This window comes from Barbus barbus, assembly GCF_936440315.1.
Source record: "Barbus barbus genome assembly, chromosome: 38".
NCBI lineage: Eukaryota > Metazoa > Chordata > Actinopteri > Cypriniformes > Cyprinidae > Barbus > Barbus barbus.
In genome coordinates this window covers 22,043,709-22,064,931 of record NC_136716.1, presented here as the reverse complement: position 1 = coordinate 22,064,931, position 21,223 = coordinate 22,043,709, and the positions used below count along the sequence as shown (strand labels likewise).

The 21,223-nt window shown below is 37.4% G+C and overlaps 1 protein-coding gene across 1 annotated transcript in view; it reads right to left on the bottom strand.

Moving 5' to 3' along the window:
- Positions 1 to 2,235: 2,235 nt before the first annotated feature.
- The window catches only part of LOC306858040 (protoheme IX farnesyltransferase, mitochondrial-like), a 40,443-nt gene continuing 21,455 nt past the window's right edge, over positions 2,236 to 21,223 (bottom strand). The window contains exons 5-7 of the mRNA XM_079398400.1: positions 13,026 to 13,096; positions 7,240 to 7,472; positions 2,236 to 3,560 (exon numbers count right to left, since the gene is read on the bottom strand). Of these exons, the coding sequence (XP_079254526.1) occupies positions 3,136 to 3,560; positions 7,240 to 7,472; positions 13,026 to 13,096 (729 nt within the window). The 3' untranslated portion in view covers positions 2,236 to 3,135. The remainder of the gene's footprint in view (positions 3,561 to 7,239; positions 7,473 to 13,025; positions 13,097 to 21,223) is intronic.

The following is a 21,223-nucleotide window of genomic DNA, read 5'->3' as shown; positions in this document are numbered from 1 at the left end:
TTCCCTCCAAAGCATACTGAATTATGAAAGAAAAGCAACATTTTCAAAAAGAGTACAGGACGTTTTACAATATATTATTTTTACATCATTATTGACTCTGGCACAGACCTTAGACTCTTCTGTCGCCTTCCACCACTATAACGTATGAACTAGACCACATTTCTGAGATTGATGTCACTGTGCGGGTTCCCCTAAGCCAAATATATCTGTGCGAGTTTAAAGAAGTTTAGGGAATACTCTGCCCAAGAAACAGGCGTCCACCCCATGACTGATTTCAAGCAAGTGGCGAGTAGGTATAAATCAGTTTCAAAAGCCTTTTGCTATACTGTTTTCCTTACACACTCCGTGCCAGGAATACTTGATGCACTGCTGCCCGACGTCTGCCAAAATTGTTTGTCATCCTGCCTAACATGCTTAAACAGCAGTTAAAGAGCATTTTAGAAAAATACTGTTTATAGCTGTCACTCAGCGTGAAGAGTTCAGAAAGATTTATTCTTAATTGTAATCGGTTTCGTTTATAAACTAAACCAAGTAAACATTTGCTTTAACAACCAAAAATGAAATCATCCTGCATTTCAGTGTAAGATTTCAAAGCATTGTGTTGCCTGTAAATGAAAAGAGAGGAGAAATCCACCTGTTGCTGTTGTAACAAATGAAGGTCTGGGAGGCTGTTAAAACTGTAATGAGAATCCAAGCTGGATGAGAAAAACCACAGAGAGCCAAAGATCATTATGGGAAATGTGCTCACCTCCTCAGGGTTCACAGCTCATAATGAAAGAACGCACTGTGAGAAACTCGCTCCGTGACACTCAGAGTCAAACAATATTTTTCCTGAGAAGAGGATTACTCCATTTATGATGCATTCGTCAAGCCTGACCTGATAAAGGAGGGAAAAAGGAACTTAAAGGAAAAAAAACAAGCAATTTCTACACGCAGCACTTGTAAACTGATGCATATTACCATAGCAATACCCTATAAAAGAGTGCAGGACGTCCCATCCAATGCTCGTGCACTGGAAGGCCTGCGCGCTTTGTCCCACACAGGTTGTCCACCACGAAATCCTTATAGAGCGGAAGCTGTAAAATCATGGTGGGAGAGTCGACGGACCCCAGGAGGGCTGGAACTGCTATTTAATCTATTGACATGTTGGGAACAGCTGTTTCGCTCTCTGTTTCTCCCCCTCCATCCCTTCACTGCCTCTCTGATGTGAAAGGCACTGGCTGCATCCAGAGCAGATGTTTACGAGGGGAGGAATGCCTCGCCCTGCCGCCCTGACTAAAGCTCAGCATACAGTTTATGTGGGCATCTAATGGAGGTGCTGAGAGAAGTGGAACCATAGAGGACAACTGGGAAGGAAACAGCGGAGTGGTATCAAGTGTTGTAGCCGGACAGGTGCAGAGGTCGATACTTAGGAGATTATATGAGCTGATATCGTAGCCAAATGTGTCCAGAGCAGGCAGACATTATTTCCAGGCCTGTCTGGAGATGCAGTGTAGGTTACTTGTCTGATGCAACTCAACCACTGCATGGTAAACTACCTGCCACACAAATTTACAACACAAATATTATTGATATGGAAAATATTATACACATACAAACATACTTTATGCAATAAATAACTGTGTAGTACATGTAATCTGGGTTATATAATCAAATTCCAAAAGTAAAGTACTCGTAATTGGGGTTTATTAAATTTTAAAAGGCTGATAATCAGATTATATTACTTTTTATGGACTACATGATTATTTACAATAGCAGTAAATTATTCATAATTTGATTCCTTTTTCAAAAAAAAATCTTTTTTTTTTATTTCAGTTCTAAATGAACCTAGCACTTATATACAGTTTTGCAAAGCCTGCTGTAATGTAACATTTAACACATTTACGCTTTTCGTCATGTCATTTGTATCATCAATGGACTATAATTTGTAAGCGATCTACCCTGCAGGAGAGAGTGAGAGAGATGGGTTTGGGTCTTTTTTTGAAAGAAATTCACACTTTTATTCAGCAATGTCGATTATGTATTATTTTTTTATTATTTTGAGTAAATGCTGTTATTTTAAACTTTATATTCTATTCATATATTGCATAGCAGCTTTCCCATAAATTAAAAATGATCAGTTAAATAATGAAATGAAGAAAATTAAAGAAAATGCATTTCTACTGGAAGCATAGAAGTACATTGTGATATTCTTTTGTATTTCCAAGATTTCAAATCAAAACTCAAACACAAGCTTGATCACAACGCATTTTAATAAGAACTTTCATTGTTTTTGTGTCTTACACACATCATTGGTACAGTGAGGCCAGATGTGGCTAAACCGTGAAGGCGCTGAATGTAGCTGTTTGGAGAGGGAAAACAGTAACAAACAAAGAATGGCTGCAGTGTTATTCAGCACTGTTACATTCAATGGATCAACAGTAATTCTGTTCTGGGGAGTTCAAATGAGTTGACCGTTTATTTGACTAGTAAGGATCTTTGATGGAGCGAATACCCGAGGGCTCTCCAAAACGATCATCCTTTCAACATCTCAACTCAGAGGGACGGAGTTTCATGCAGAATAAAGACTTCTGGGCCTGCAGTGAGACTCAGCGGTTTCTTTACTAAATGATTTATAGCCGAAATTAAATATTAACAGACTCAGAAAGTGAAAACTTGGTAAATGTCAATTAGCAAGTAATTAGATGAGAACAAACTTGGAAATTACTTGATGGGTGCATTAAAAAAAACCGTTCTCCATTATCGAGCCTATATCGTGTCTAACCAAAATATCCACAGTAATGGCATTGTTAATTGCAAATTCTAGGCAAAACATTTTCTTGTCTTAACTTCAATGATCCACACGGACACAAATCAGTCTATGAGTTTACAGACAACAGGGGGCAGCGTCAAATAAATATATAATCTATTTACACACACAGAGCTTTGATTTGTGTACAAGTTACCTGAGTGAATTCAGGGATTTTTATATTGTTATTTTTCCCGGACAGAAACTTTTACAACAATGGAAAGAGGTTATAACTTCCCTCTCCAAGGTACATAACTTTTGGTGTCTTTTTAGCTCCAAGATGATTCATTTTAGGGCTGATAGCAGTTATGTAGCCAGTAGGAATATGGCAGGGGATTGAGTTTGCTTTACAGAGCCAGAGATGGTGTGCTGGGAGCCACAGCTGCCTCGTCCTGTGGCACGCGGCTCTTCTTGCAGGTGAGGGCCAGCAGCAGCAGCATGGGTAGGTGCCAAAGGCTACAGAAAAACAGCTTCCGGGCGTTCTGCCTGTCGCCAAAGCGATAGAACCTGAAAGCCAGGTAGCTGATGTAAAGGTTAATCGGCAGAGAGACTAAGGGGAATGTCCAGGTGGTGACGTCCAGCACGGGGCCCAAGGCTGATAGGCCAATCAGGCCTATGCTGTGGCGGAGGGCCACGCGTTTACAAAGGCCGGGATGGGTGACGGACATCATTCGGTACCCGCCGCGTGAATAGTCCTCTCTTAGATTCCAGCTTAGTGCATTAAAGTGAGGAAACTGCCAGGAGAACAGGAAACCTCCCAGTAAGAGCGCTCCTGGAGAAGACAGAGAGAGGAAGAGAAGAAGTGAACAAACAGACAAGATCTCCCAGATCATTTAAACACCATCGGAAGTGCTTGTGTGCAAGCAGGAAATGAGAGTGTGCCAAGTAATTACGACAGAACACTTGAAAACCTCTGTTCAATCACTGAAAATACGTCCGAGTTCCTTCACATCCTGCTGTGGAGGAAACAAACACTATTCTCCTGCGTTCAGAAGCTGGAAGAGTGGAAAGGTGACACCGCACAAACAGCGGCCCGAGCAGGGGTAGTGGAGCATGGCGCAGCACTGCCTTTGTGTATGTGATCTTAGAAAACACAAATCCTCTGGGAAACACCGCACAGGGTAACATGACAGAGACCTCAAACACTCGGGTCATCTTTTTATGCTTTGTGTGTCCTTGAACTTGCTTTGAGAAAACAGTCCCGTTGACACCAGAGTCTACAAATATAAGATCAGTGTGTGGTTGAGTGGTAATATGCACTTAATGTAATTCTGTCAGTTGAAATGCTTTTTATTCAGTTTGATGTCACTATGTGAAGTAATTACAATAAATAAGCACAAAATTGAATGAATTAATTGAATTGAATCAATTGTTCATAAAAATGAAATGCACTGTATAACATAGAATGTGAAGGAAAATCGGCAAATTTGGGTGAATAAATCAAATGTAGAGCTGTACAAATGTACATTAATTTGATTACAAAGATAATTAGCTAAAACTAGGGTCAGATACACAGATAGTCAAAGGTCTTCACTACAACATGCTCAAATAAATGGTTGGTTGATTAAAGATATGCTTTTACACGTTACATAAAATATAAGTAATGGTTGATATGCTATTCAAAAGTAATATTAACAATAATAAACAGATAATTATCATTTTTAATGAAATACAACACAGATTTAACTTTGTAAACTGTTATACAGCACTTTGTTTGCCTATGAATTAAAGGAATTTGACTTGATTACATTAAAAAAAAGTTAGTTTTATGCATTCATTTGATTACCACCACTGAGTACTGTATGTATCAAAACAGAATTCAGACAGATTTAATAAAAAAAATAAATAAATAAATAAATAAATAAATAATAATAATAATAATAATAATATTATATATATATATATATATATATATATATATATATATATATATATATATATATATATATATATATATATATACACACACATACATATATATTAAATTACATTAAACTAAAAATGAAAGTATAATAAATTATAGAATTGTTCAAATTTTATGATTTCGATTTATTAGACATCATTTTCGATTATAACAATTTAAGGAAACTATTAAAACAGACTCCAGAAAAAAAATTATTAAAATGGAAAACAGAATTTGTTAGAAAAAAAAAAAACTTAACTGAATTTGGCAATAATAAAACTGATTTCATAGGGCCCCCATACAATGAGGATTGTTGGCAAGTTCTCCAGTTGATTAATGAAGTCAAATGCGTCAATATTTTTTACTTTATTCACTTTAAATTCAGCCCTCTTTAGCACTTCCACAAAATATATTAAAGATGCAGTTTCTCAGCTAGATAGTTCTACTAAATAAACTGCAATATAAAATAAATAAAATATTGAATGAAGTCCTAGTTGTTTTGATCCACTTCATGTTGTGACCTCACTCTAGATGGGGTGGTAACAATATTTAGGTTTGCACATCCTAGAAAACACATGCTAGGAAAGGGCACTGAAACTATTACAATAAAACACAGATGGAAGCTCTGGGGAAAAACATGTAAATATCCACACAAACACTTCAGTCTTTCGCTCCTGTGAAAACAGATCTCATGGTTGCCACAACAGCGCACTTTTAATAGTTTGCAAAACAGGCCAAAGACCCCCTGCTGTCTTCCACAAACACTTGATCTTAGACGAGAGACATCCTAGGAAGAAACCAGGATGCTGGGTGTATATGTAACTACAACACTCATAAGTGGACAGGGACCTCGGGTCTGTAAAAGGCAGAAGTGCCATATGGAACATGCACATCAAGTTTGACTTCTCTGGAATGGCTGCACAACCTTGAACTGTGAGATAAACCATGATAGCACTGGAACAATCACAAAGAAGGCTTTTAAGACTAAGGACACATATCAGTGTGAGCCTGATAGGAAATTCCTGTTTGAAACACTAACATTTAGCTCTTTGGCAACAGAAAAGATATCACATGGTAAGGTATATAATAACATTGGTAATATCATTCATGCCCACAGTGCCATATATGGTGCTATGACAAGAACTTTACAACTCTAGAGGTCAAAAAAGTCTGATGAATGTGGACTTTAAAGGAATCTTTTAATATGTCATCTTTCCAAATGTTGTTCTTATGAGGAAAGTTAATGCTATTCTTCTCCTTATAGTAAAAATCAAAGGATGGATAAAAATACAGCTTCAATTTTTTTTTTACATTTAGTCATTTAGCAGACGCTTTTATCCAAAGCGACTTACAAATGAGGACAATAGATGCCATCAAAACCAACCAAAGAGCAATAAAATGATCAAGTGATTTACATTTAACATTTTTATGTTACAAAACAGGCAAGAAGCATATTTTAATATATGAAAACAACCTGCTGTTTTGAGAAAAAAAGTAATACTTTCATTCAACAAGGACAGATTCAGTTGAATGAAAGTGACAGTAAAGACATTTATGTCGCAAAAGATTTCAATTTCAAATAAATGCTGTTCTTTTGAACTTTCTATTCATCAATAAATACTGAAAAACATTTTATCACTGTTTCACCAAAAATATTAAGCAGCACAACTAAGAAATTCTTCTTGAGCACCAAATCAGCATATTAGTAAGATTTCTAAAGGATCATGTGACACTGAAGACTGGAGAAATAAATTACATTATTCAAATGAAAATCAGTTATTTTAAATTGTAATAATATTTCACAATATTACGGTTTTTACTGAATATTCTGATCAAATAAATGCGTGGCCTCTCAGGTCCGGCAGGGATTGTAGGTGGGGGAATGAATAACCAGCACTCTCTCCACCCTCAATACCACGACTGAGGTGAGACCCTCGAGCAAGGCACCGGACCCCCAACTGCTCTCATTTTATTGTATTTAAACCTCCTCACCTGTAAATTTAAAGTTAATCCTTAATTGAGATTTAAATCTGAGTTTAAAGTTATGGAGCAACAGGATTAAAGTTCATTTATTTTAAATATAAAATAAATCCAGGTTTAAACTGATGGTTTAAATGTAAACCTGTTTATTTTTAAACAAGGTTTAAAGTTTGGTGCAACAGAATTATTAGATAGACTCCAACCCACCCATAGACTCCAAATTTTTGAAATGGCTTCAAAAGAACTGAAATATAGCACAGAAGTCATATTGACCAGTTTCATGTGTGTGTGTGTGTGTGTTTTTTTTTGTCCTTTTAGCTGGTTACTGTATACAGTATGGATGTGTATATAAGGTATGGGAAAAGAGCAACATGAACGTTCATAAAAACATCTCATTTTGTGTTCCACAGGAGAAAAACAAAAAACTATATAGGTTTAGAACAACGTGAGGGTGAGCAAATACTTTCATTTTTAGGTGAATTATTTGGACAGGAGTAAATAAGTTTAATCAAAGTCATTCCAGCAGGAACTATAATCACGAGTATTTGCTTGTAAGAGGAGTTTGTACCTGGATCGAGAGAGCCGGTGGCTGCTGTCCAGCCCATTACAGGTGGGATGGCGCCCACCACAGCACCCACCCAGGTGTTGGTGATGCTGAGGCGTTTCAGTGGAGTGTAGCAGCACGTGTACAGGAAGATGTTCAGGGCGCCCAGGAAGCCAGTCAGGGGATTTAGACCCAGGGTCAACAGGGTCACACCTGGGATCCCACATGCCAGAGCGAATGACACGGCGTGCAGCGGACTGAGAGAAACACAGAGATGGACAAATTCAGAAAAACAAAAACATGATTCCTATGCGCAGTTTAAAGGGATCATACTTATACTGTTACTGAGGCCATTGTGTCAAATACAGTCAATTTATTTTTCAGCACCAAACAGACATTTAGGCATTGTTTTAGCAAAATAGAATTTGATCTGTTTTAAATTACGCCTCGGTTTTGTTGAATATCTTGTTTCACTTAGAAATATGGCAGATTACAAAGTAAAATGGATTTTGGACAGCAAATCTAGTCGACTGTAAATGTTGATGACAGCAAGTTTCAGAATAATTTTGGTTTCCAGAGTACACTGAACTCTTATTTCAAAAGACAAAGAAATGGTTTTATTCTTAATTCTTTAAAACAAACCAGCATGCACTGGCCCAGAACACATACATAACGTTGGTTTACAAATCTGAAACCACCACCAAATGTGACAAACTTATAAATCAAACCAAGATATTCTGTGCAACACACTGTGATGCATAAAAACACAAGAGTTGTCCAAAAGAGAAGCAGGAATAAAATGCATACATAATATCAGTTTGTGAGATAAGCTTTAGTGTGGTCCTTTGAGTCACATCAAAACAAAGGCTTGTGGGTCTCCGCTATAGATTAAACGTCTCCTGGCCACAGACGCTATTCTCTGTGCTCTATTGGACAACCACTTCCTCTAAGGTTTATTAAAAGCAGCCAGTTGCAATCCTGCAGAGGCGTCTGGTTCAAATTCACAGCTAACTGCTCCATAAATTAGAGGAGTATTGAGACAGAGACCAAAGCGGAGAGGAAAAGAGGGCAAATTTTCCGCCCAACAGCAGGAGATTCCATTTTAATGTTATTATCATTGTTATGGCTGTTGTATGTGGTGGAGGGGTTTAGAGTCTATATGAGTTCCATAAGTCAACGGGTGAGACGAGTTGTTTGAGGGATAAGGCTGACTAACTTTAGGAGCAAAGCCACTGGCATTTCCTACACTACATGAATAAATGGGCTATTCTAATGCACCACAAAAAAATTAAATAATAATTTTGAAGTTTATGCATTATTGAATTTATCTAGGGTTACAAAGGTTTTTTTTCATCAGATGGGCCATTTAAAACAAGCACTCTGAGTTGATCATTCAGATCTATCTGACGTCATGGTCTCATGTGGCGGATTTTCCCAGGAATCCAAAAAGAATCCCAAATGAAGCCAAAGTCATGATGTCAACGATGACTCTCAGTGGGAAATAATTCGGTTACATAGAATTTACTTAAAATGCCACGTATCAAGAGATTCCCATATATGTCTCAATGTAAAAATAGCACTGCTACTATAAATAACAATAATAACAAATTTTCTCCCATGTTTTCATTTTAAACATAAACCTCTGTTGTGCATCAGATTGTTTGCCAAAACTATAAATAAATAAAATTGTTTTATTTTCATTAGCTTTCTTTATTTACAAGAAAATATTCAATAATGCATTTGTGGAAAAAATAAAATAAATTAAGCATTTAAAAAAAAAAAAAAAATCAATTAATTAGATATGCTTTTTATTATTAAATTTAAAATGGAATCCAGAAAGTTAAAAAAAGGAAAACATTGAATTTTGTTAAAAAACAAAAAATTAACCTGAATGTGAGAAAAAAATAATACATTTTTAATAGGGCCCTAAAGTAAAAAACTGAATTTGGAAAAAAAAAATTAAATGGAATTTGGGAAAAAACTAAATGGATTTCATAGGGTCTGTGCCTTTATTTCAAATAAATGCTTTTCTTTTCAACTTTCTATTAAATAATCCTGATAATCCCCCCCCAAACAATTCCACAAAATATTTTAAAACATACAGCAGCAATATATTAAAACATGAAAAAATATATTTTAAAAGATATTAAAATATACTTTAAATTGTAATATTTCACAATATTACTGTTTAACAGCAATTTTGTAATTTCACAATATTATTGTTTTTACAGTAAATTTTACAGAAAGATTTCTTCTTACAAAAATCTCACAAACCCCAAACTACACACAAAAATTACAAATGAAGAAGCCATTGGATTAATAAACATGAAAAAAAGTACAAAAACTCCACACGGCGATCTTGAGAATGAAAGGTTTCACAGCTGAGAGATGCTCTCATGCTCATCTCTGCTTTCAGGCTTACATCAGAAGAATGTGACAGTCACACGCACACAAACATCAAAGAGGACCATGTCATCTCAAGTCTGCATAATAACATACTGACAGACGCACGAGGGCATGTGCAGGCATAAACAGGTTGCGCTAGGACACATCTAATGTGTGTAATGACACGTTTTGGTAGGTGAGTCTAATGTTAGCATGTTGTGCTTTTGTGTACAGGTCTAGAGTGTCTGCAATGGTGTCAGGTGAAGATTTGTAGTTATGACGCTGATGAATTCCTCCTGTCATTGACCGTTTGGATTGGTGACATTTGGTATACATTCAGGAAGGCAATTTAGCTGTTGGAGTGACAGAAAGGGAGTGCATATGATAGCTGTCAAATCACATTCGTCTGCTTTCATATAAACGCCGCTCTTTAATTCACCTGCACAGACCTCCTACAGCGCGGCTGAATTAGTGCCGTGCTACTGCGAGCTTAAATCGCACAGTAATTAAGCAGCTCTGGGAGATGTTTCCAGAAGTTTGAAATAGAGCACCATTTATCTGCTCACCTCTTCTGCTCCAAAACAGTTTTAAAAAACGAGCCGGGATTTAGGCTGTGAGGAATGTAGTGTGTTTGAAAGGGAGTTAATTGCACAGCCATACGTTTTCCAAACGAAGATAACGCGTGACATGACAATGGCCAGCAAACATAGATCACACAGGAACAGCTTAAAAAAAAGTGCGCATGCATTTCCACTCGACTTCCTATCTTTCAGGGAAGAAAAACATTTTTAAAATAAACATTAAAAGATTTTTTAATAGAATTTTTAATCATTTCTGATCTTTTTGCGTAGTTTGTGTAGTGTAGTTTATCGTTGCAGGTTAATCAATTCATTCAATATTTAAAAAGTCTAAAATATATAAATATACTCAGCAATTTATTATTTAAGAAGATAAATAATTTATTAAATACATTTACACAAATATATTTGATTACTTAACACAAACAATCTAATCTGCCTCAGAAACAACAATGCTGCTTATGATCCAATCAAATCTTGATCTATAAGACCACATCCTTCGGAGAATTGTGCATACTATATAAATAAAACACATAAAATTTGACGTACTTGAAACTGTGCATATACAAGTTTGAAACTGAACTGTTGGCCTACTAATTTTTGCAATTTAAAATAAAAGGACACTAGGGTGTAGAATGAGCCGGATTGGGTTGACAGTGACATTATGAAAATGTACACTTATGTACTCTTGATCATCGTCGCTCATGATGTCTTCATTTGTGAGTGTGTGTTTGATACACACACAACAGCAGGATAAGCCCAGGTGTTTGGTTTGGGCTGTTTGGATTACTGTGACTGCTTGGGTCATTTGTTATACCCTCACGTCAACAGATCTGCCCCTTTTGTTGTTGTAAAGGGACCCTCGAGGGAGTGAGAGAGGGCAGGGGTCCCGTTCAGTTAAATTCCACTAACACACCCAATTAGCAAAAAGTAATGGCTGTCAAATGTGTGGTGGTGTTAGGTATGGTATTGCACTCATAAACCTATGTAAAGATGCCAGAGATGGATACAGAATGCTTCTTGACTGATTAAATTAACTATTTTAGACAGAGCTATAGTGTAGGTGTTCCAGATTTTGCGCTATGGTGCTTATGTGGTTAATGCAGGATTGAGCCAAGTCTGCAACATTCCTTATAGAGTGCTGATGCATTTTTGTGCTTAAAGGAGTAGTCCACTTCCAGAATGAAAATGTCCTGATAATTTCCTCACCCCCATGTCATCCAAGATGTTAATGTCTTTCTTTCTTCAGTCGTAAAGACTACGTTTTTTGCGGAAATCATTTCAGGAATTTTCTCCATATAATGGACTTCTGTGGTGGCCAACAGGTTGAAGGTCCAAATTGCAGTTTCAATGCAGCTTCGAATGGCTCTACATGATCCCAGCCAAGGAATAAGGGTCTTATCTAGCGAAAAGATCGGCCATTTTCTAAAAAAATAAAAATAAATATTTATATACTTTTTAAACCACAATTGCTCGCCTTGCACAAGCTCTGCGATGCACGTGCGTTTTAACGCATTGCATACACTTTGGAAAAGTCACGCCTGGTTATTTCTGGTTCAAAAAGTTAGGGTAGGGTGAAAAACTCCATCTCATTTTCTCCTCCAACTTCAAAATCGTCTGAAATCGTTGTTTTACCTTTTTTTGTAAAGGGCATTTGACTTTTTTGCATGTTCGCTTTGTAAACACTGGATCAGTGCTTCTGCCTACATCACACGTGCGTGATTATGTAATGCGTGAGGTCGAGCTGGCGCAAGACGAGCATTTGTGCTTAAAAAGTATATCAATTTGTATTTTTCTTTAGACCGAAAATGACCGATTGTTTCACTAGATAAGACCTTTATTCCTCGGCTGGGATCACGTAGAACCCTTTGAAGCTGCACTGAAACTGCACTTTGAAGTCCACTATATGGAGGAAAATCCTGGAATGTTTTCCTCAAAACCCTCAATTTGATTTCGACTGAAGAAAGAAAGACATGAACATTTTGGATGACACGAGGGTGAGTAAATTATCAGGAAATTTTCATTCTGGAAGTGAACTACTCCTTTAATTTTCATGACATCTAGGTTATGTGACTCTGGTGTAGTTTGTTTATAGCCTACATTTTGCTTGTTACTTCTGGCAATTGTATTCAGGCTTCAAAACTGATTTATGCTGCGCTCACTTGTGAAGATTATCAATATGATCAAATGTAAGAATCAAACCTTTGTTGGTCACTGAGTTTACGGCTTGCAATATTACAAAAGCTGGTGGAAAAAAATCCTTTGGGGTTTTTGTCGTGGAACCAAGGTGATGCTAACTTCCTAGAAAATCATTGTAATATTCCTGCTCTTTTACCCTAATATGAAAGAATTTAGCATGCTAGTCTAACAGCATTGCATGCTAACACACTTTCTTATAAGTTGTAACTGTAAATGCCTTCACTTTAAAGCTCACAAAGCTAAAACACAAACTACTCAACTTCACTGATCAACTGTTGGCAGATGACCATCCTGACCCATCCTTTGTCAGCAGTGGAGTGAGACGGGAAGAACAGAGAGGCACACCTACACACACCTGGATCAGGTTACACAGGACAGGTGCGCGAGCGGCTGGCCAGCGCTACAGATATTAGACAATGGCATATAGTTTCTGATACCGGTAGGCTCAGTTATACACAAACACCGGGCTACTTGAGAACAATGTAGAGAGTAAACGATGTACATAATGAGGCTAAGGCAACCATTTTATTCACCAATGGCTCTTTACACAGATCTAGGATGTGTTTCAAAACCCTGAGCCTAAGTATCGGAATCAGTATCGGGAAGGGAAAAAGGGTATCGGAACATCTCTATTTTGAAGGCTCTTACCTGATTTGTCCTCGAACCAGAGGTCTGTTTTTGGTACGATTCATATTTGAGTCAAAGGGCACCTCAAAGTACTGCAGAGAGAAAGAATGATGAAAATTAATACACAACGTAAATTAACAGCAAAAAAAAGCCACACAATGATAAATATCCCTGCACATCCCTTTCTTTTCCATTCCAGAACTTTTCCATTCTGAATTCAAACATTCTTCCATTCTAACAGACAGAACCAATATTTTTAGTCATATTTTTCACAGAAATATTTTTGTGATATGGTGAAAGGTACTGTAGCATTACGACAACACACGCTTGATTATTTATATTTGAAAACAATTCAAACTCAGAATGACCTCAAAATATAAATTATGCAACGCATCACAGTCCAATACAGAAGTCAAAAAGAAAAAAAAAGGCGAGTAAAATATCAATCTCACAGTTTTGAATCATTATACACTAAAGAATGAATCACAATATTTGAAATAGAAATCTCTTGACAAAACTGTCTTTACTGATCAAATGAATGCATCCTTGCTGAATAAAAGTAACGATTTCTTTAAAAAAAATACTGCCCCAAGCTATTGATACAGAATGGGTTAAATTAACTTTTTATTAGTATTTCAAAAATAGCAATTATACTATAAGTATCAGTACAGCTAATGGTTGTTTTCACGTTTTTCTCCGCAAAAAACATCAAAGATAGAGTCTGAAACATCTGCTGAAGATATCCAACAAATGCTTGAAATTCAAACCCTTAAATGGATCGATATGAATGCATGTGTTAGAGACAGAACGACAGAGGTTGCTTAGGTGCATCGGGGACGATTAAGGTAAAAAAAAAAAAAAAAAAAGTGTTTTATGGCCTTCTGCTGGGGAGTCTGCACAAAACTCACCTCGGGGAATCTACAATGTGAGACTAAAACACAAACACATGGGGCATTTAAAGCCAGGAACCGGTTATTCAGTCTGTGAGAGACAGCACATGCACCTAATGAAGAAAACAGATAGCTCACTTTTCTGCTGAAGAATTTCAAGATCCGTTTCTCCTAAAATATGACCTCCATAAAATAACTAATAAACAGATAATCCATTTTTCTTTTCCTTTCTTAATTTATTGCCCGTTTGACTTCAGAAAAGAGTCCACGCTTAAAAATGCTCTTGTGGCAGGTAATACATTTCACACAGACTACATTTATATTTTGCTAGATACCTCGGAGAATGGGACCATACTACTGCGAAGGAGAACGGGGGTAAATACATATTATCTGTGACGGTGCGTGTCTGTTTGGCCTTTCTAGGAGTCCCCTCGAGTTTAAAGAAGAACCCTGCTAGTACTATTTGCTAACAAATGATAACATCCATCAATTACATGATCCTTCTCAGCATGCACTTTTACATGAGGATAAGGACAAAAAACAAAAGAACCTCATATTTAGACTAACGTACAACAAACAGACAGGACAATAAAACATCTCAAGGAGGTAAAAAAACGGACTCTGTGACAAATGTGTCTAAAAGCTGTCACGGGAGATTGATGCTTTTTCATTTGGTTTCAGCTATTTTTGGCAGCGTTTTCAAACTCAGACCAATGTCATCCAAAGTGATAAAGTAGCCTGATACAGTGCAGAGGAAGTTGAAGCCCAAAGTGTGTTGTATAAAGTTGAGTGGAGGGGGTCTGCTGAGTCTCAAATTTATTCTCTCGGCCGTCAGTGTTATTGCACTCGAGATCCTGGACGGGGCAGGGCACAGATGTGGCCGAAGCTGAGGCCCCTGCAGTTTTAGGGCCGAGGTGTTAATTCTATTTCCTGGGTCAGGAAGCGCGTCAGAGGGTCGCCGCAGAGAGAGAGCCGGAGCGAATTTCTGGTGCTTGAATAGTCTCTGAAGTATCAGCCGGATGCTAAACATGACCATTCCAGAGTGTATCGTGGCTACAACTGCACATTTTAGACCTGTGAGATTTCAAAAGCCTTGTTAACCTGCAAAAGGACAAAGTTTACATTAAAAGACTCCCAATAGTAAATATATGGTCTTGGGCTGAAAACCAGATTTGGAGCAAAAATATGAATGTGACAAAACTGTATTCAGCGCCACACTAAAAAGCAACTGGGGTTTTGAGTGTTCTCAAGATGTTTTTGGTGCTTGCCAGAACCAGTTAGTTCTAGGGCATTGTTTTATTTCACAGTCTATCTTTACACACTTTTTTTCTCTGGTATATCATCTGGTTCATATCAACACCCCCAGACCCCTGCCACTTCTTCCTTTGCTTTAACTGCTGGTGAAGATCACATTTAAAAAAAGGAAAGAATGTGAAAGTATAAATGAACAAGTAGGTGCATGAGATTACAGGCTGTCAAATCTCCATATCTAAGGTCCTGTATAATCAGATTCTTTGTTCCTTCTGTGAATCTGTGCTTAACAGAATGTGTTAACAATTCAACAATGAAAAGGCTCCATATTGTTATATTGGAGAGGGGGAAAACGACAGCATGACTAGATCTTCAGAAGCACACACACACTATATACATGCACACAAAAAAAAACATTCAAACGTTTGGAGTTGGTAAGAATTTGTGATGTCTTTAAAAGAAGTCTCAAGGCTGCACTTACATGTTCAAAAATATAGTAAAAATAGCAATATTGTGAAATATTATTACGATTCAAAATAATGGTTTTCTAGTTCAATATGCTTTAAAATAGTATTTAATCGTGATTGCAAAGACGAATTTTCAGCAGCTATTACACCAGTGTTCGGTGTCACATGACCTTTCAAAACATTCTAATATGCTGACTTGGTCCACAAGAAACATAATTCTTATGTTGAAAACTGTTGTGCTGCTTAATATTTTTTCAAGTGCATAGAAAATTTAAAACGACAATTTCTTTTGTAACATTTTAAATGTCTTTACTCTCACTTTTGATCAATTTAATGCATCCTTTACAAAAGTATTAAATATCTTTCATAAAAAATCCTACTGAACAGTAATATACATTTGGGCAATGCAATAGATAAAAAAAAAGAATGCAAATTAAAATTTTGTAAATAAAACTACGAAAAAAGTTAAATAAATAATAACAGTGTGTATTAGCAGTGTCAGCATAGAGCAGATAGACTGCCAAGGAGAGCAACCAATCAATGAGGTCCATTAGAGAGGTCAAATAAGTTGGAATCAGAGGGGAAAAGGCAGAGGGTGGTGAACTAATGTCAACTGAATGAAGTCTGAACCATTATTTCTGACTATGTGATCATAGGCCAGCCAAATTATGTTGCTCGAATATGAAAATGTCAAACAAGCCTTCGAGCAACAGGACATTTAAGTACAGTGTCATTTACAATATAGACAGCATCATAAAAACCCTTTTAGTGTTTTCATATCTTGTACAGATTCATAATATGAGTTTTTGCTGTCTACATAAAGGTATGTCCAAACTATTCACTAGGGATATATAGTCAAAATATTGAGTCTTTGCTGCTAAGCAAAGTGATACAGCAAAGTTACACTACATTTTGTGTGTGTATCAAGAAACCTCTAACTTTCATCCTCATTCCGTTCTTATCGACACCACAGAGTCTCAGTATATTTATAAAATTGCTAGATCAGCACAAGAGTGATACTGCCGAGTTCACTGTACTTGCAGTGACAGGGCTCTGGGTTCACTCGCAGGGAAAAGCACTGTGACTGCAGCAGCGTGACGGGACAAATTGACAGGCACCGCAAACAAACGCTGCCTGGACTATGAGACCATACTAACTAGCGCTGATGAGAAACTTACTGTAACATTGACAGTGTTTACTGAAGAGAAGTGCATCCGAGGTCACACACACTTACATAAACACACAAACAAACGCACAAAATTCAGGCTAAATATTCTCACAGAGAGAAACGCACGTCTGTGTAAATAGACATTTACAACACAGCTGCTGTATATGAGAAAGACATCGGCGTTGATCAGTAGAAATGGGTAAAAGCAAATACCACCTGCTCAAACACCTACTCAGCAACTTTTTTCTTCCACCTCTGCAAACAAAAAGCATAATCCAAATTCTCAATCAGCGCTGCGCACATTGTAAGTACATGATTCAGTGATAATTCCTCATGCTGTCAAGGTCCAGGTGCAGAACCAGAGTTCAGGAGTTGAAGAGGTAATACTCCATCGATTTAACAAAATTACCTGCCAAATTTCTAAAGAACAGCAGCAGAAACCATCAGCTGCGAATCATCTCAAGCACTTATGAAAGAGAAATTCCTCTTTAGTGACAGCGGTTCCTCTGAATCACTGCGGTTCAAGTTCAACTTGGGCTACGTGAGTTTTGCTGGGACCCTGCGATGTAGACCTGCAGAAAGGTTTGCCAGACTGCTATGCTCACCATGTAGCAATTATATGAAAAAGCCTGGACTACGGTTATGCTTTAAAAGTGCACGACTGGATCACGCTCCACTGAATTATAATTATGACTATATATGAATGTGATGAATTATGAATGTATATACGAACATGTATTTCCCCATTTTGTGAAAATCAGTGAAGGGGAAATAAAAGTTGGTGGGCAAGTACACAATCCACAAGAAAGAATTCTTCTGCACTTGTGATTACAATTATTTGACAAGTCAGCTGCACATACTTAGCTGCATCTTACCTTCCTGACACATCTGAAGAAATATTTTTGCATTTATCTGAAGCTAGGAGAACAATGCCTTCACTACTAAACTCTGAACAATGGCTTCAGTACACAACTTTAGTACACGAGACGTCACAGAATTATAATTTAAGGACAGCTTTTCAGTTTGAGATCTTAGTCTGAGTTATTCAATTATTAGTGTTATTAACGAGTGCTAGAAAGGTTATATAAATTTAAAAGTAGGGGAAAAAACATGTAAATTCAATTTCCAAAATGGACTCATACCAATACAATATATACAAATAACATTAAAAAAATAACTGGCAGATATGGTGTTATATGTGATATATTGTGCATCCCCCTTTTTTGAATAGTGTGCACAGATAAATAATCAGAATAAGACAAGAAACATTTATTTAAAAAAAAAAGTAAATTACACATTTTCATTTAAAAATTACTTCAAATTTAGGACTGAACCAAAAAGTTGCTGGATGCACGTATCCTGATTAAATGGAGTTCCATTTAGATTCAGATACTACAGAGTCCATTTAGTCTAGGTTCATTCTGAGCACTATTTAACATCCCTACTCCCTGCTATCTCCATACAAAGCCATGATGCAGGTCCTTCTATCCTAGACTGGTATCCGAGCTGTGATCATTTGGCCTCTCCAGCTTGGAGCAATACAAGGATCCTGGCAGTAAGTCAGCTGGCACAGCGACAGGCTTGATTAATGGCCCGTGCAAAGCAGAGTTGAGTGCTAAACCGTCCACATGCTAATCAGCCAATTACGAATGTTCTGCTCTACACTAACGCTGCCTCAGTGCAAATCAATGTATTTAGTTATTTTGCCAGCGGGCACCAGAGAAGATAGGGAGGCTGGGAATGCTTAGGGATGCTGTCCTGAAGAAGTAACGATAAAATAGCATTCGGAAATCTGTGCATCATCAGTTTAACCAAACTATAAAGACTTGTGTTTTGGTCTTGTTAGCCACACACACACACACACACACACACACACACACACACACTCACACACACACACCCAGGAAAAGACAAAAGCGCCATGGTCTCCCTTCTTTTTCCAAGGCATCTTGGTTTGGTTCCAGCACTACCATCTGCAGATGTTTTTGCAACGTTTGTTCCAGTTATTACGACAACATTAAAAGGTATTTCATGGCGATGACATAAGATGGATGAGCGCTGTCTAGGTCGGTTGGGAGTTGGAGACGGAGGCTAAGCCGGTGGTTCGAGAAGCCGAGAACCTCCTGTGGGAAAGACGAGCTAGTTCATCATCTTTGGCCTGATGTCAGTTCACATAACCTAGATCATCACTAAGGTGAGCCTGTAGTTTGCCATCGTGATCCCACACCACAGCGCCTCCTGTGCTTCAAGTTACACAGAAAGAGTCCAAATGGCTGACAGTACTGGTTGCGGCGAAGTAAAACAACTGTGATGGATTGAAAATTCAGCAGTTTCATTATTGGTCATGCATTTTGTGTTACAACAAAAACAACAAGACCTCCACCGAAAAAAAATTAGGTGATTATAAGTTAATCAAGTCATTCACAAGCAAGCCAAAACAAGCCTTTCTTCAAAAGATCTGACACATATGGAACAATAAAAATAATAACCGGCCTAAAAATTTTAGTGATTTGAGCAAGATTTGAGAGTTACACCATGTACTTTGTTCACAATGTTAAATTAAGAAACTTCTCTAAAGTAACAGCCATGCGTAGGCATGTTTATGAAAAGAGCTTTCTACTAAGAACCCTCATTAATCATGACCCTGGTAATCAAAGCTAAGTTTAAGTCTCTGGCAAACAAAACAGACACATTTGAGTCACACAATTATTTTTGCAGAGGACGCAAACATACTCTATGTGCCAAAAAGCCTTGTTTCGCTTTGATAGGACGGCTAGCCATACGTCTGCTTTACCTCTAATACATTGGTTACAAATTAAATTAAACGTTGACATTGCCAGATTACCATTAAGCCTATGAACTGTTTGTGCAACGGGGTCGTTTAATATCAGCATCTGCAAGGACGTCAAGTGAGCATGTGTTTATGCAAGAGCGCATGAGTGTGTGTTTAGATTATATCTGGTGCCTCCAGCTGTGTGTGACAGCACAAACCTCATGAGAAAAGCAGTCTTGTGCAAATGCACAACCCTAAAATGCACACATACAAAGTGTTTACATACAGTCCTACAGTTTATATCTTCACTGAGGTTGAACTCCATTCCCTACCACCCCAATTCCATTGTGTTAAATTTGTCGCCATCAACATCTTGTGGCAAAAATGAACTTTCTCCAAACATTTTTGCCAACGGATGTCTAAGTTTACTTCCCGAGAGGCTGGCTCACTTCAGAAGAACACGGTTTACTTGAACTTTTAACATTCCACCTCAAAATAAGTGGACAAAGATGTGATATAAGGCTAAACATTCATCATTAAGCCACCTCCCAAATAGACATCTTTAAAAAGTGGTTTTCTTATCAAAACGTTCATGTCAGCACCCTCTCCATCTACACGATCCATAAAGCAAGCAGACAAATAGACAAATGTGAGACGTGCGAGACAAATATTCAGGCATATCACGCAAAGCTTGCACGCATTCCTTGTGCTATTTCACCTATAGAAACCCTTTTCAATGTCTAATCTGCCTGATATTATTTTTTTTATTCTTTATCAGTAGTTTGCGGTAAGAGCTTAGACATGTCTGGACACGTGTCAGAAGATCTGGGTTTTTTCTACTGCAACTGCATCTATCTTTCTGTGAAACCACAGGCTGCAGTTAACACCGAGACCCCAAACGGTGTTTGCATTCCATAATTAGGACTCCTTTTTGCATCCCTACACTGCCTGCAAGCCTTGGATAGGACACTAGGAAGGGTAGTTGAAGGAATGAATTGACAAGCAAGAACTTCTATTGATTAGAACTGAACTAGAGTTTTAAACTTCTAAAAGAATAAATAGCAAAGGTATCCAATGAGGATGGCCAGGTATTAAAAATATGGTAAAAACCAAAAAATATCTGATATTAAAAATCTATCCTAATTAGTCTAAAATCCAACTAAAAAAATAAAAACAAAGATTTCAAATGCTAAAAGTGGATTAATGCTCATATGAACCTTCCAAGTTATAACAACTATCCAAGATACTCAGCACACTGCATTTTCTGGTTACACTATAATTTGCAGTGATAGTTTGACAGCTGAGCCATTCCAATCTGATTTAATGCATGTAGACATTGCAAGAACACAAGAACACATTGAAGACCAAATAATGAGAGAAGAACATATGTATTCTGTCAAAACTGGTCTGCACCAAGTAAATATCCAAGAAACTGGAGGTCTAGGCATGGAAGATTGTCTGAAGGGCTCTAGCTCAACATACTTGGATTTGATCACCATCCTCTCCAGCATTAAAGTTGGTAATTACAAAGCAGACACTAATTGTGGTTTTTCAAACCCATATGACAGGGTGCCAAGCAGCAGCATCCATGGAAACTAACCCTGTTATTAGCCCGAAGGCTTCTGACAGATGGGGTATGGATTGAGTTAAAGATGCAAGTCTTGTTTTAA